The following is a 15,947-nucleotide window of genomic DNA, read 5'->3' as shown; positions in this document are numbered from 1 at the left end:
CCCCCCCCCCCCGTTTTCTTAATGAAGTCTAAACATAAGGCCAGAAAATAATTAAATTACAAGTTAATGTGTACATGCATGAATAGATACAAAAATAAATAAGATCTAGCCTTACCGTACAGACCGATCGTCACTGCCTGTGACTACCAAAGGCTTCTTTGGATGGACCGCCAGGGCCCAGAGCTCCCCTTCACAGTGACCCTGCATGATCAGCATGGGTTTATCTCTCTCTCTTACTAGCACCTCAAATATTTCACTGTCCTGGGTCCCTGCTAAAAGTCTGTCTGCTTTCCAACAGACACTTCGGATGGACAAACCTGACAGGGGACAGAATAACCTTAGATTAATGGCAATGACAAGACAAAGTGATAGTACAGCAAAGATCATTAAGACTTCAGGAGTTAATTTATAACAAGTGTTATGTTTTGACACGGACGTCTCATAGTACATCACAGCAGATGAGAATCTCAGAACGGTTATGTTAAATTATCTCCATTTGACAGAGAAGGCTCAATCCTGGGAAAATGCTGAGTGTCTAACATTTCCGCGGCCAGTTTCTCAGGGGATCAAGCTCTCATGCTTTGCATACACCTTGGGAATTTACTTTAAAAAACAATTCAATTTCCCATAAAGATCTGAATTTTAGATTAGGCAAGGTTCCTGTGACTGAAACTGGATTTATTTCTTTTCTCTCAGTACCTTGCTTTCTTTGCACATTTAAATAAAATGTTGAACAAAATTTTAATGGTGAATTTAAATGGTTTGTGTCCATGTTATCACACTTCTCCATTTTAGCCCCAACCAATTAAGCCAAGCAAGAGAATCTTGCTTTGCATAGCTTTGAAAGAAACTGACCTTATTCCACAAATCTGATCCTAACTTTGAAGACTGGATTTTACTAACCACAAGCTTAAAAACACCCTCTTAGCAATTTGATAGCATTCTCTGGTTGACTGCCTGCAGTGTTTGTATTTTCTGTTTCATTACATGAAAATTAAAGTTTGGATAATGGGTCTAGATTCTGAGAGATGTGAATGAATAAAAAAAAAAATACATTTGTCATGTAGTCAAGGTCAATTGTGTCATCATTTTAACATCTTCTGGAACCAAATACACAATGCAATTAACTACTGGTCACATAACTAAAATATATTGTAGGCATTTTGTGCCATCTCTTGAGAAGGGCAAATTAATCTTCATTTATTGTCTTGTCCATTCCCAGTACCTTTAAATCTTGATAATGTTATTTTGTGACTTAGCTAAATTTATACCGAAGTTATGATTGACATCTTCTTGATACACACCAAAGGCCACACAAGGAATGAAGTTGAGATGGTAAGTGGAATATGGGTACTGTTAAGTTTTAGAATACGAGACATCTTGTGATGTTTTCAGTGATGTACCACATATAATGATTAGCTATGATCAGACTTTTTTACTAATAGACAGATATGTTTAAATATAAAAGCCAAGCCTATGTTCAGATCCTTCCTGGGGAAACACCTCATTTACAAATCTTTAGCACGCTCCACTACAGCGTAAGTGATGAATGAGCGTATATATGGGGTGGGAGGTGGGAAATAACTTGCTGGCACCCTAAAAAAATGATTTAAGTTTGAAAGTTGATGCTCTTGCAAAACTGTTTGGGAAAAAAGTAATTGGCAAGAAGGAATAGGTGGTCATAGGTAAGCTCTTAAGGCTACCACATTGCCTGAAGTTACACACGTGCTTAAACTAATGAGTGCCACTGACATAACTAAACAGAATTTGCAGAGTCTGTCAGCAGCAATCACTAAATGGAAGTGATCATCAGGGGAGGACATATGGAGAAGGAACAGCAGAAAAGGACAGAGACATAACAGGAACATTGCAGGCAAGACTGAAAGAACACAGAGAGAGAAGAAACCCTGAAACAGGAAAAAGATAAAACACTTTTAAAAATGATGGTGACAGGGTATAAGTGCACACTTGGATTTTATGACCTGCACTCACCCCCAAGGTCCCGATTTTTCACAGCTGCAGCCAACCAGCTGTCCCAGCACACTTCTCCCAGATACAGCACCATGCATTTTTACTTAGTCTCAGTGATTATACTCATGGGCACACCATCTTTGATTAAGGTCTGGTAAAATCCTGCAGACTTGCTTAAGTCCATTTCTTGCCACTAAAGCAGGCAATGTTTTTATTTTAACAAACATACATAAATCTGAAGAATTTAAATGCTTTTAAGACAAGATTTAGGCAGTGTTTCAGTTTTAAATTTTAGAAATCAATCATATTTTTTTAAATTTCTTATCATTAACATAAAGATCTAAATGGCAACTCAATTCACTTCCTGCCAATGGAATTTTTTACTACTTTTGCCAGCTAAGACGACAGCGAAACCCTCTATTGACTGTCTAACAGCTGCTGTTACAGTGCCTGGTTCTACTTCTCTGCTCGCAGCTATACATTCCATACCCTGTAGCGTTTAGGAGATGGTAGAAATAGTGGCATCAAATTAGAATCAGTCCACATCATGTCTAATGAGAATTCAACTTCAATAAGCCTTTCCTTGACTGAACGTTCATCAGGATCAAAAACTTTTCTTAGGCAGCCTGTAGAAGGGCAGCTAGTGGCTTCCTGCAGACCACGTGCTTGAGGAACACACCTTTATCAATACATTGCAGCTCTGTAATCTAATTTGGAAGTCATAATTTTCCACAGGGATAACTACAGTCAATTAAATGTAACTCAAGTCAGCTAAAGTCTGTTTTGCATTGAGTGTGGACACATCCCAGGCAGCACTAAGAGTAAAAAAATGGCTTCTAATCTGCTCTTGCAAGTGTGCTGGACAAAGCTCCCTCCCTGAAGCACTTCACAAAGAACAAAGGAGGCTGAAGATGCACGTTCCATGTGTAACCATTGCTCTCTCTGTGTCACCCTCCATATCTGCTATTCTGAGCTTTATCAGGAACAGACTGCCCGCCAGACCGGTATTACGCAGAGGGGTCTAACCCACAGGTGCCGGCTTCTTTCTCTACCATTTCTAGAAAGTATTTCTAAATTGATCAGAACTGCTGTACATGGTCATAAGGTATTGCCATTGCTTTCTAGAAGTGAGTGCTAAACATTAATGATTCTAGCTGCAAAAAACTTGATAAAGCCAGAAGTGCAGAGCAAAGGGACTACTGGTTGAGGGTCTGGCAACTTTTTTGAGGGATAAATTCCATGAGTTTTCACTACAGTAAGGCAGAGCAGTGTTCATCTGAGGCTGCTGGCAGTTTACTTGCTGGATGAGCCTGGATATTGCAAACCTATGCATTTTACCAGTGTTAGAATCATCAGCTCTTCTGGTCTAAGTAAGAGGAAAAAACAAATGCAACAAGCTTGCTACTAGATCACAGGCCAAAATATCCATAATTCAGAAGGAAAATGTTGTCCTTCTTAGTGGCCTCTTGACTATTCCAGGGGTAATTTTAACATGAAAATTAAGTCTAAAAGCATATGGTAGGAAGCAGGGGAGATTAACATTACGCATTACAGAGTTGGCTGCCAAAAGTCTATACAGCCTGCTTCAAACCAGCAGACAGACCACTACGGACCATCCAAATGGACATGTGGAGCTTCCAGCAGGCTAGGATCCTGGTAAAGAGTGCATCATGATCTATGGAGACTGGAAGTCCTCCCAGAGTCTAATCATACAGTGACGGCTAAGCTTATAGGAAACATGATTAGATTCAACAAATACGATGGTCAAGAATTTAATAACATTCTCTCTATTAAATACGCCAAGTGCTACCATTCCAAACCTAATGCAGCATTCAGATGCTCAGCGTCTTTGAATATCGGGTTCCAAAAATCTCCATTATTTGAATAAATTGCAAATAATTAATTAAGTTAAAGACTGTCTAACTTAATTCTCCTATCTTTTTGCATTTAATCAGTTTTTACTTATCTTCTTGTCTTTGTATGGTAGGGAGCAGCAACTATAAGCATCCCTCTTTATACTATGAAACAGAAAACTCTTCAGGCTACGTCATTGCCAGAGGAAAAAAAGGAAACACAGATCTCAAACGTCAATACAGTCATTAAGTAAAAAAAAATCAGCAGTACGCAAAGGCATTTATGGTTCAAATTAAACTGTGTCATAAACCATTATCTAGACGTGTGGAAAGCCATTAAAGTAATAGCTCATTACCTTTGTATCCTTGTTCAGTCTCCCTGAGATCAATTTTAGTAATTGGCTTGAAATCAGTGTCCCATAAACGAATGCAACCATCTCTCCCTCCAGTGGCAAAACCTTCCTCACAGGCATACATACTAAAAATTCCAGCCTGTTAACCAACAGTATAACAAGTTTTAAAGTTCTTTACAATCAATTTAAACACACAAAGCAAACATTTTTCAACAGGCTCTTATTAAAGGCTACAAACTGCTAGGCAGTCAAATGTTGTCCATCCAGAAAGCAAACCAGCAAACACAGGGGGATACTTTTATTTCAAGTGCTCCCACTTCAGTGATTTGTGTAGAAATTTTAGTACAAACAGCAGTGATACAGCCTATTTGCAGAACTTCAAATTTGGTTTAGCTAATATTATTACTAGGACTATTTAATAAGTAATGGGGCACTTAAAATAAACAGTTACCCAGAATAAACAAAAACAAGCAAACAAGCAATACAAATATTCTTACAGGTGCGGAGATGACTCAGACATTCTTTCATGAATTCAGTTCAGACATCATTTGGAATCTGACAGGAACTGAAAGAGTGTCAATTCATTCTCTTCGTTGAAAGACAAGATTATGTTACAGATTGAATTTCTTCATTTTTGAAAATGCCTCATTATTGATGACTGTGCTGTACTACATTGGAATATCTCTTGGAATGCCTGCTGATTCAGTATTTTATTAGGAAAACCTCTCAGTTAAGAGACAAGTTGAACTGCATGGAAATTAATAAAATGAAGATAAGACAGACCTCTGCTTTCAAAGCAGCCTGGTTCAATGTCTTAATAAATGAGCATTTCTAATAATTAATTACACAGAGATTAGAAATTGGGCAAGAGACTGCATATTAGCTGTGGCAAACCCCCTAATTTACCAGGATGAAACAGAACACATTATATAGAAAGAGATTCTATCGAGTCATTCTAATGAATCTAAAAAAAAAATAATTCTGCAAATACACTACAAAGGTTTGTTGTTTGTCAAAGATACTCCCATGTTCTGGGAGTTGCACATAACCACAACCCAGCAATGACACAGTAGTACTGCAGGTAAGATGCCCCACTGACCAGGCTGAATGCTTTCGGAAATTAGGGATTGATTATACAAATAACGATTACTCTCCTTCCTGCATGCTTAGATTTAATTTGAGGAGATACTATGAATCTGGATGCCCTGCCAACAAGACTCGTTTTGGGAGGTCAGAAAAAGCTGTTCGGTTTTCAGTGTTCTTTCTAGAAAGGTTCGAGAAGAAAACTGTAGATTTCCTATCACTCTTCTAAGGAAAACTCTTGTGTTTCCTTTTATCCAAAAAACCCATGCTAGAATGCCAGTAGCCACAATCACATTCAAAACAGGAGTAGTTCTCAAATACATCTGAAACAAGACATGAAGACCCTCCTGTGCCTTTACTGCAGCAACAACAGAGATGTAAATTTATTGTGTTAGAAATCGAACATGATCGACACATTCCCCTTCCTCTCTGTAATTGTAACTGCTCCAAATTAGGGGTGGTTGTTAGGAGGCCAACTGCAGTGAACGGCCTTTGGAACACGGTGGGAATGCAATTCACAGATTAAACAGGTTTACTCCACATTGAAGCTTTCACGAAAAATTAATCTTCAGTGTTGGAAATTTTACTGCTAAAATTCTATTTAAAATAAGATCATTTGGTTACCAACTATTTTTCAGTGATATGAACATAACTGAAACTACTCAATCAGTGAAATTGAGATTTAGAAGCTTCGCTTCAGATTTAGTCTGCTTGCTTAAATCAGTGCTATAAAGGTCAGCAGTTCTGTCAATACCAGTTCAACAGGTTGACAACATGTAAACGAAGTATAAGATTAAAGTTCTTAATTGATGAATAGTCTTAGACATTCTTCTGACCTGAAACAGAAGAAAATCTTTGGAGACAAGCCTTCAAGCAGTTTTTCCATCCAGTGAACAGCTCGTTTCAGAAATCGACATTAAAAACACCACTTACACTATGTGCTCCTTGGATTGTGCGGACTAAGTTTAGCCCTTTCCAAACATAGATGTCACCATTTAAAGCACCAGAGTACGTGATATCTTCTTTTGCACATGCTAAACAAAGGATAGTTTGGAGATCTCCCATTTTACCAAATATTCCTCTCTTTGCTGTCAGTGCATTTCCACACAACGTCCAAAACTGTCAAATGCAAATATAAATGTTATTATTAAAAACGGTGTTATTAAATATAAATGTTTCATATTAGCGTGCAGATCTCAGAGGTACATCCTTACAGAAGAGTGTCTGTCAGAATGCTCAGCACTGCAGGAACTGCCCGCTTACCAAGGGAGCCCTCACGCAAATGCAGGAAGTCTAAGAACAAAACAAAAGGATCAAACTGTCTGAGAAACTGAGGCTCAGTTCCAATTCACTATTGCTGCACTACCCCTTGGTGTTACCTCACATCCTTCGCCACGTTTGGGCTGGGTGATGTCTGTCAGTATGAATGCACGCTTTTTAAAGCCAAGAACATCCCACTTCTCTTGTCTGGAAAACTTAAAATACAGCTACGGTTCTGAAGTAATAAAATACTTTATATTAGGGAACTTGTGTGCCTGGAATAGACACTTCTGCCCTTTTCCAGAGCACCGAAAGAGACACATCCTTCAAATACAGTTATGTTTACTGAGAAACCATCTGTTGGATGGAGACTGCAAACACCTGTATGTGAAACAGCCCTTTCTGACTGACCACAAGACTAAGAGGTTGTCTAAGTGTGGACTGGTGACCTTTTTGACTTCTACACAGACACGGTAGTGTGCTGCAAAAAAAGAATGTAAGATTGATTGGGGAAGAGAAAAAAAAGTCAAGAGGATACAAAGTTTGTCTTAGAAAGGTGTCTTTAGTGGTGGGCTAGAAATCTTGTTTCTCTTTTCTTTTTGAATCAGTGCTTTTTTTTTTTTTTCAAATATAAATATCATTTTATAAAGCAGAGAGGGTAGTTTGTGCACTAGCTCCCCCTCAAGGATCAGACCTTCCAGAGAAGGCAGAGTAAGGAGAATTTCAATGAGATGTGGAAGAGATGTGCTGAAACATCCAGGCCTGCCAGCACTAGGATGTAGCAAGTCCCGAATGGACTTGTCAGCTCAGGCCTTTACTAGTGGAGGCGTCTATGCTCTGTGGTCCCCTGCACACTGGAGAGATACTTCCAGAGCCTGGACAGGAACATTGAAGTGTCTGACACAGACGCATGTCTACCTCATTCCATTTTATATGCCTACATCTTTTTGTGGCTATAAGCTGTACTTTAAGCTTTCTCTTTGTACTTGCTCCTATAAAACTCCTATAAAGTTGAGTTCCAGAAAGTCCTTGGATCAAGGCTTTTTATTTCATATCCTTCTCTAATTCACTTAAATTTTCCCTTTGACTCCTAAAATAAGGCAATTTAAGAGAAGGCGGGGAGAATACCTCCCCCAGGGCTTTCATCCTGGGGGTAAAACATGTTCTCTCCTCGCTTCTGGTTGGCTGAAGAAGGGCAAGAGAACCAGTAGCAGTGTTAGGAAACAGATGGAGGGAAGAACCTGAGCTCGGTGTCAGATTCTTTAGCTCCTAGGTTTTACCACAGCTCCTAATATCTGCTCAGTCAAATGAGCCAATAGAAATGAAATGCTAAAGGGGTAAATGGCACCATGCCCAAGTATTAGTCCTGATTCTCACAGTGATACAAGCACTCTGAGCTGTTCTTTTCCTTCATGGCAAGTTAAAGTAGTTATCACATTCCTGCAGCCTTATAATGAAGGACTGTTGTTTGAGCATCACTGGAGGGGAATAGCTAATCATTTTCCCTCCACGCTGCTTTTTTTTTTTTTTTTTTTTTTTTTTTTTTTTTTTTTTTTTTTTTTTTTGGCATGCCTCTATCTAGATGTATTTACTTTGCCTGATATTATGCATGTTCAGGGTAATTATGGCCATTTTAAACATAATACAGGTGCCAAAGAAAAACAGGTTTTTGGAAAACAGCTTGCAGAACACAACAGATGGCATCAGTGCTGCCAAAACCACCCACAGTTTGGAAGCAGTGGTGGTTTTAAGGGCACAAGCTTCTCAGTAACCAGAACTAGAGATATTAACTGGTTTCCTAAACTTCTAGTTAAAGCTCTTCCCACCCCAGTCATGTGAAATAATTGCCATCTGTTAGGAATGCTTTTGATGAAACAGAAGAAAAATAGAAACCTGCAGGAAATATTGTCAAACAGAAGGATTTCTTTCTAAGCTTTCCACAGGCACAAGAATGTTTTATCCTTAACTTAAAGTATATATCTATGTTCGTATTTACATCACCTCCAGAAAAGGTGAATTAGAGGGAGAAAACAGGGGGACCCTGGAGTTTTCATCTGTTCATCTCTGCAGGTCTTGCACACCTTTTCTGTGGTATTCCTACGAATGCTGGGAGCTTGATTGGACAAACTGCAGTTCATCCAATTCACATTTAATAACTTAGTTCCCCCTATACTCATCCAGTGGCCCTCTGCGATGCTTGATCAGAGAAAGCACTAAAGGCTGAGACAGTTTAGGTGGAATGGAGAGGGCAGAGAGACCCAAAATTACAAGTATGTAATGATGAAAATTACACCAAATGATCTTCCCATCTTGCTTGTTAAGCAGGTCTGCATCTGAGTCACTGCTCAACGTCTAAATTGGCTTCAAATAAAAAGTTGTGCTCAAATGTTCACCGAGAAAAACATAACCTGTCTTATATTTAAAGCCCACATCGTATAAGAGGACGTATTTCTTTGGTGACATTTAATTAGTTTTTAACAAGTAAACAATAAAAACTATTTACCTTTATGTGTTTTACTCCACAGCTGACAATTCTATTTGGTTGATATTGATCCCAGGAAATATCGAATATCTGTTAAGGAATACAGTAAGATGGTACTTTAAATTATACAGTGATTGCATCACTTTTACCAGGTCACTTTCACCAATTTTTAGGCATCATTGCTGTTGCAACATACTACTAAAAATGAAAGAATGCGCTTTAGGTAGATCTGGAAACCCCTGTAAACAAAGATTAAGGCAAATACTCAGGCTTCCTCACATAGTTCTGCCAAGACACCTCATTCCTGCCTTCACAACACCAGTCTATTCCAACTTGTTATTGATGTAATTGAATAGGCAATATCTCAAATAAAATGGGACTTATGGTGTAAGCTAATGTTCCTCAAGCTTACGAAGGAAAGATTGGTACATTTATCTTGATTCATTATTTTAGGTAAAATTTATGGTATTACCAAAAGACCCCAGTGACAAAATAGGTAAGTATCATTCATCTGACTATCTACAGAGTTAAAACAACTGAATTCTTCATTTTGACTCATGTCACATTTGTAACAGTATGCATCAAAACATGAAGTATCAGATCCTATATACTTTACCAGAACAAACTTGCAGTGTATTTTATGACTATGGGATTATGCCAAATGGCAAACGTGGTATAAAGTTTAAAACCAGCAAGTTTGCATTTGGGCCCAGATTTTCAACAATATACTCTTATTCGGACTTTTTATCTTTGGCATTCAGCTTTCCAGTGTCCAAGCTGAAAACCAATAAGGTTAACACAATCATCAGTTTCTTCAGGAAATGTGTGTCTGTAGAGAAAGACAATGGGATTTTTTTGCTGCTTTTAGCTCTGTAGTTGTTAAGCATAAATCACAAGAGAATTTCAATCAACATAAAGGAACATATTAGACATAATTCATTCTATACACAGGGAAGCACTGCCTTCCTACTAAATATATGTCATCTTTATAAATGTCAGGATTTGCAGTAGTTCCAAACACTATTTTATTTAAATGTTGCTTGAACGCACAAGATATTTCACTTTTGGAAATGCTTTATGACTCCTGCACGCTAAATCATCAGAATTTGTGGCCTAATTAGGTATGCATTCTTTTCCGCTGCCTCTTCAGTGGAAAATGTCATTTTTCTGGTTGTGAAAGTCTACTGGGACCAAGATTTTAGCACTTCTTGCCTGTCCTGGAGTCTTCTGCTAATTCAGAACCTGATCTGGTACCTACTGAGGTCAGTAGCAAAACTTCTACTGATGTAACTGGGAAGTGAATCAGTTCTGAAAGAGAAATTCGAATAAGGACTAAGATTCTGTCATGTTCTGAACATTGTAATTAAAAATGAACTACCAGATTTATTCGAGTGACACATAAGATGCAGATAGACTTTATGTACAGAGAAACTGTAAAGAAGGGTTTAGTCTGCTGCTTTGCACATATAAATACCCCATCATGCGTAGTAAAACATTACAGTACCTCAATACTATAACATTCTAACATGTTATAATATCATAATATGGATAAGAGAACATGTTCTGCATTTATTTTAATGTATACAACCTTGTGCTCATGTATATTGGGGAGGTATTTTGCTAAACCTCTTCAAACATTTCCTAAACCTGAATAACAGTCTAAACTCAAGCCTGTTCAGTTCTCATATTTATTGAAGTTATGATCCTTTACTTGCACTTAATAGATATAAAAGGACTACTTATCCTAATTATGTTTCTTCTACAAGTAACGGTCTTGAGCAAAACTAAAATGGAGATAATTAAACTTTCCCTCAGGATAAACTGTCTTCTTGACATCCTCAGGAAGAGCATGACCTTTGTTCACTGAGCTAGCATTTCACATCTCATATAAAGAGCTATAAATCATCCTAATCAGGGTGCAGTTGCAAAGCATTTCCTCCCTGGGCTCACTAGACAGCTCAAGAATCCATCACTGCCTCATTCACTAACATGGTGCTTTGTGCTCTGTCTGGCAGAATGAGAAGAAATAAAGACTTTGCTCAGTATTTTAAAAGCCAGGTAGAACAATCAAAACTATCTTCACATTAGCCCACTAGAAACAAAAATTATTTTAAAACCACTTTTGCAAGTGCCAGACAAAATGCAGTAAATCCTTCATACAATTACCCTGTCTGAATGGCCTGTAGCTGTTGCCAGTAGTTTTCCTCTCTTCCAGTCCCAAATACACACTGTATTTTTGGCATCCAGTCCCACTGAAGCTAAACGCTAAGGAAAAACAATAGTAATCCAGTCAATAGAAAATCAACTCAAAAATCACTTTGCTATAATTCAGATTATTACGTGTACACATTGATATTCCCGTATGTGGCTTGTGTTTGGACCACAGTGCAAAGGCACCATCAAGGTATTTACACTTACTTATCCACAGGAGAAACCCCTGACATGTCTGGTCTTTGCTAAACAGCCAGGCTGTTCATTTGAGGTTACCAATGCCTCAAGTACAATTCTTATCATGAAGCATTTGAGGTGCTTTGTTTCAGGTGCACATCACCCTGGCATTTTGATTTATTAATCTGATAACGAATGTGAATGGGAAAGGAAAACTCTCGCTATTTCCAAATACAGTTTGGGTCATTATGTTCATGTTGTTGAGCTTTAGGAACAGAATTGGATATACTTTTAATCAAATTACCACTTGAAACATCTAAAATATTAAAACACCAAATCAACTAAAATTATTAAAACGGTTAATCACCAATTAAAATAATAATTTTAATACTTTTAAATTTCAACAATACAAGAAAGAAAAAGAACAAAATAAAATGGAAGATCTGGAGGGGAAAAGGCAGACTGCATACATCTGCAACATATGCAGAGGCTCAGCAGTTACTGTGGAGGGTGTGGGTTTAATTCCCTTCCAACGACTGTGCTTATAACACCCAACTGTACATGACTGCTGTCAGAGTCTCTTACGAGGTGAGGGGCCTCTGTCTGCAGACCAGAGATGGCGGGAGAGGGTGTCACGATCTGTACCAGTGTGAAGGCAATGCTGGTGCCAAATGCACTGCAACTGTAGGTAATGGATGGGATGGGGATATATCACGGATATGGGATGCTCTGTCCCACAGAGATTGATTGGTAAAAGGAACATGCCCAAGTGACTTGAATCATGGGAAGAGGAGAGATTGTTTTCATTGGAAACCATCTCATAGCTCAGTAATGGGACTTCTTGAGAAGTTCCCTATCTGTTGGGTCCATACTGTCCACTCCTTGTCCTTCTCACTGTCCCAATAACTTCTTATCAGAAGGAATTAACAGTCCAACTGAGGCTCCTAAGCATTTTGGTCTGTGATAGGAAAGTCTGCACTTCAAGAACATGCAATAAATAAAAACTTTTCCTTTTGCCTCAGAGACAAAGGTCAGTAGATGAACCATCTGGTCCAAACAGACATATGTTTCAGTGAGTACACTGATCAGATCTCTTCTTTAAAGACTTGCTTCAAGAAGATGACTTGCAAACTGAATCTCTTCAGTTGAATTTCCTTCAACTCAACAACCAGTAATTTCTGGCTCAAATTTTCAATAAACAAATTGTTTAAAGTCTGGAGATGTCTACGATAATACAAAAGGACTGAGCCAGCAAAGAACACAAATGCAGTTACCAGACATTCCTCTAAAATGCTGTATTAAAGAAAATATTAATTGCAGTAATGCTATCAACTACTGAACAACTACTGAGAGAAAAAATATCATTATTCACAAAGAAACAGAAGGCTCCAGTTTTCAGCCTGTTGCAAAATAATTTGAAGTACGCTGTGCCTTTTCAGGCCACTTAATAAGCATGAAAACACAGTGTACATCCTCCTCAAGAGAGCCACTGTCAAAAGCCTCCGATTTGAACATAGTAGGTACACAGCACCCTTCACTGTCTTCTTAACAGTTTACAGTCCCTTTGTTTTAGAGCAATGTAATATCTCTTTTTGAACTGGTTTCACGAGAGTTGACAACATGCATTATCGCACTGTGCATCCCTTGTCTGTCTTGGGTTTTATTTCACTCTTTTAGTTATGTTCTGTTTCATTACTACTACTAGTGTATTTTATTTCAATTATTAAACTGTTCTGATCTCAACCCATGAGTTTTAATTTTTTTCCCTTTCTGATTCTCTTGCCCATGCCCCAAGGTCGGGGGTAGAAGTGACCAAGCGCCTGTGTGGTGCTTAGTTGTCAGTGACCACAACAATGCTCCATGTGCGAGTCTTGGAAATGGCAGATAAAGATAGGTTCAACATTTGGGGTTCTATTGCTAGATGTGATAGAGAAAATTTGGGGCTCTATCTCAGACGTGTACTGAAGAGCTGCACCTACCCCAGGACAATGTGCTTGATTGTTAGGCATGTGGTAATGAAGGAAAAAGAAAATTAAATGTGGGAAAGAATGAACATGCTCCTGCCAGTTACCCAGATAAAAATATTTATTTTGATAAAGGACCTTTTAATGTAAAAAAAAGCAGCTTCATTTGCCCTTGAGCAATCCGTGAACCCAGGGGTTTGGATGTACTGATCAAAACACACAAGATATTTTTCATGGAAGCTTCACCAATTCCAACTTTTCTTCACCTCTTTTATACCCTTCTTTTCACCATGGAAACCATGGCAGTACTTACAGTATCTTTTAGATTCATGATGTGAACAGCACCAGACCTGAACTGTAACTGTCTACCAGGAAATTACCATTAGCGGGGTACATGGACAGTGAAAGTACTAGGGGAAATTAAGAAATATTTAATATTTTCTTTTAACCTAGGTCTACTGAGAAAGGTTTCCTGCTAGCAGAAAAGTGATAAATGCTGAATTTCCTTTTTGGTTGAAACACTTACACTTTTAGTCCTCCTTCTGGAAGAGAACTTGACAGAATTCTGTTTGGAGAATTCAAAGAACTACCAGAAGAAAATATCTGCCAAGTCATTTATGCACATAATTAAACAATTATTTTTAAATCTGCACAAATTTAGAGGATCTGGCTGAAGAAGCCTACTGCTGTCTATATGCCCAATTTAGAAATGTATGTGTGTATTATGGCAGTGCCCTGCTCAGTCCATTAAAAAAAAATAATCTTTAGAAAGCACACAAAAAGGGTTTATCTAAAATAACTCAGAACAGAAATTGAACTGTATAGTATTAGTGAAATGCTTCAATATAAAATACATCAGCTTTGTAGGTAATTCTGTGAAGGTCAGATGTTAGCAGCTTTAAGGAGAAACTGCAGTTAAAAACGTCTTTTGTTGAATCAGGAATTAATTACAGGCAAACTGAGAACTCTTCATTAAACATCTGAACAAAGTGCAGCTTCCCTCCCACCAAATGTTATTTACTGGGCACACAGAAAAAGCCCAAACTAAAATATATATTTTTAAATTGCAACAGTTCTGAGAGATATTCAGCTCCCATCAGTACTTTTAAAATATAGTATTAATTACAGGTAATGTGCAAAACAAGCAATTTACTCAAAATATATTTGTCTCCCAATTTAAAACTGTTCATAGTGTAAAGGAAGCACAGAAGCTGTCCCCTGATTTAGGCTGCATGTTGTTCTTCTTCATGCATTACAGAAAATAACAAATGCTGTTCACCCTCCACCACCCAGTTTGGGGCAAGTTATGCCTGGGAAGCACGGCAGAGACAACCAAGCTGTCTCCACACAGCGTCAGCTCAAGTCCATCAGGGAATCATATTTGAGAACCAATTCACTGGAATGCCTGGAGCAGACACTGCCGAGTTTGTGGCACACGAAGAGCCGATGAATTTGCCTGAAATACAGAGGCGCAGTGTCACTGTGGGGAGACCCATGCTCAAGCCACACACCAGAGCTGTGCCCAAGCACAGCAGCAACCCCCCGAACAAGCACCCAGGCTGATTTCATGGGGATGCACCTCAGGGAGAGAAGCAGAATTATCTGGGCTTTTCCTCAGTCTACTTTTATTTAGAAAGTCGACAGCTGACAGAGCAGAGAAAAGAATACCTGTTTCATTGCATCGACAGCTCATGTGATTGTTGGATTTATTTCTGGTTTGGGGCTTTCTTGGATATTAACCTTCAGTATAACAGAATGTAAAGCAAGCATTAGAAGGGAAGGTGCAGGCAATGTCTGTGAAGTCTGTTCTGTCATCTCACAAAGATGCCAGCTCCCTTGGGTGTGCTGACTAAATAAACTGGAACTGTTAGCAGCTCTGAATTCCCAGCACCCAAGCCTTTCCACCATGCCCTTTCGTTTTGGCTCAGCACAGCAGCTTCTTCTGCAAAACCAGAAAGAGCAGCCAAAAGCCAAGACACATTATCCATATTTATGTTTTCCAGCACTGGTCTTTCTCCAGATATAAAAGCTTTCTGTGTAAATTTGTATTTCCAGAATAAACTGCAACTTCTCCAGCATTCCAGAACAGAACGTTACTGTTCTGCAAGGTCAACACATCAGGCAGTTCAGGTTTTAACTACAGCAAGGCACCCAGCTGGATTTTCAGAAGAGACTCCACGTTTAACTCATATTCATTGGGCTCTTGGGTGTGTCTATTCCCATTAGGTGCATAAAGCAGTTTTGAAAAAAAAAAAAAAGTATTTATCCACCAGTGTTATGAAGTTAAAATTTAAGAGCAGATATTTCTGAATTAACAATATCTTAAAAACATATTACAGCATTATAAATTTTGTTCTGTTGATGTGAGGGTTTTCCAATTCTTCCAGAATTCCCAGGAACACCTTTTACTTTAATTAGAATTGGCACAGGAGATTTCAGAGGAAATGGCTTTACTTTAAGAAAACTGGAAGATCACTGAAAGCTAGGCTTAAAATAGAAACCTAGTTCCAGTTTTGAATGGGGAAATACAATCCATAGTGCTGTTTAGTAATTCAAGTTACCTGATGCTTCTTGAACATGTTGAAGGCGATCA

The 15,947-nt window shown here is 38.4% G+C and overlaps 1 protein-coding gene across 6 annotated transcripts in view; it reads right to left on the bottom strand.

The window, feature by feature from the left end:
* Positions 1-15,947, bottom strand: part of EML6 (echinoderm microtubule associated protein like 6) — a 118,642-nt gene that overhangs the window by 61,417 nt on the left and 41,278 nt on the right. For all 6 annotated transcript variants that reach the window (XM_026845303.1, XM_026845305.1, XM_026845304.1 and 3 more), the window contains exons 3-7: positions 11,169-11,267; positions 9,024-9,092; positions 6,194-6,379; positions 4,181-4,316; positions 116-317 (exon numbers count right to left, since the gene is read on the bottom strand). In XM_026845303.1, the coding sequence (XP_026701104.1) occupies positions 116-317; positions 4,181-4,316; positions 6,194-6,379; positions 9,024-9,092; positions 11,169-11,267 (692 nt within the window). The remainder of the gene's footprint in view (positions 1-115; positions 318-4,180; positions 4,317-6,193; positions 6,380-9,023; positions 9,093-11,168; positions 11,268-15,947) is intronic.

The sequence above is a fragment of the Athene cunicularia genome (genome assembly GCF_003259725.1).
Source record: "Athene cunicularia isolate RWA chromosome 3 unlocalized genomic scaffold, athCun1 chr3_part1, whole genome shotgun sequence".
Lineage (NCBI taxonomy): Eukaryota > Metazoa > Chordata > Aves > Strigiformes > Strigidae > Athene > Athene cunicularia.
The sequence above is the reverse complement of the archived record's forward strand: the minus strand, read 5'-3'. Positions and strand labels throughout refer to the sequence as shown.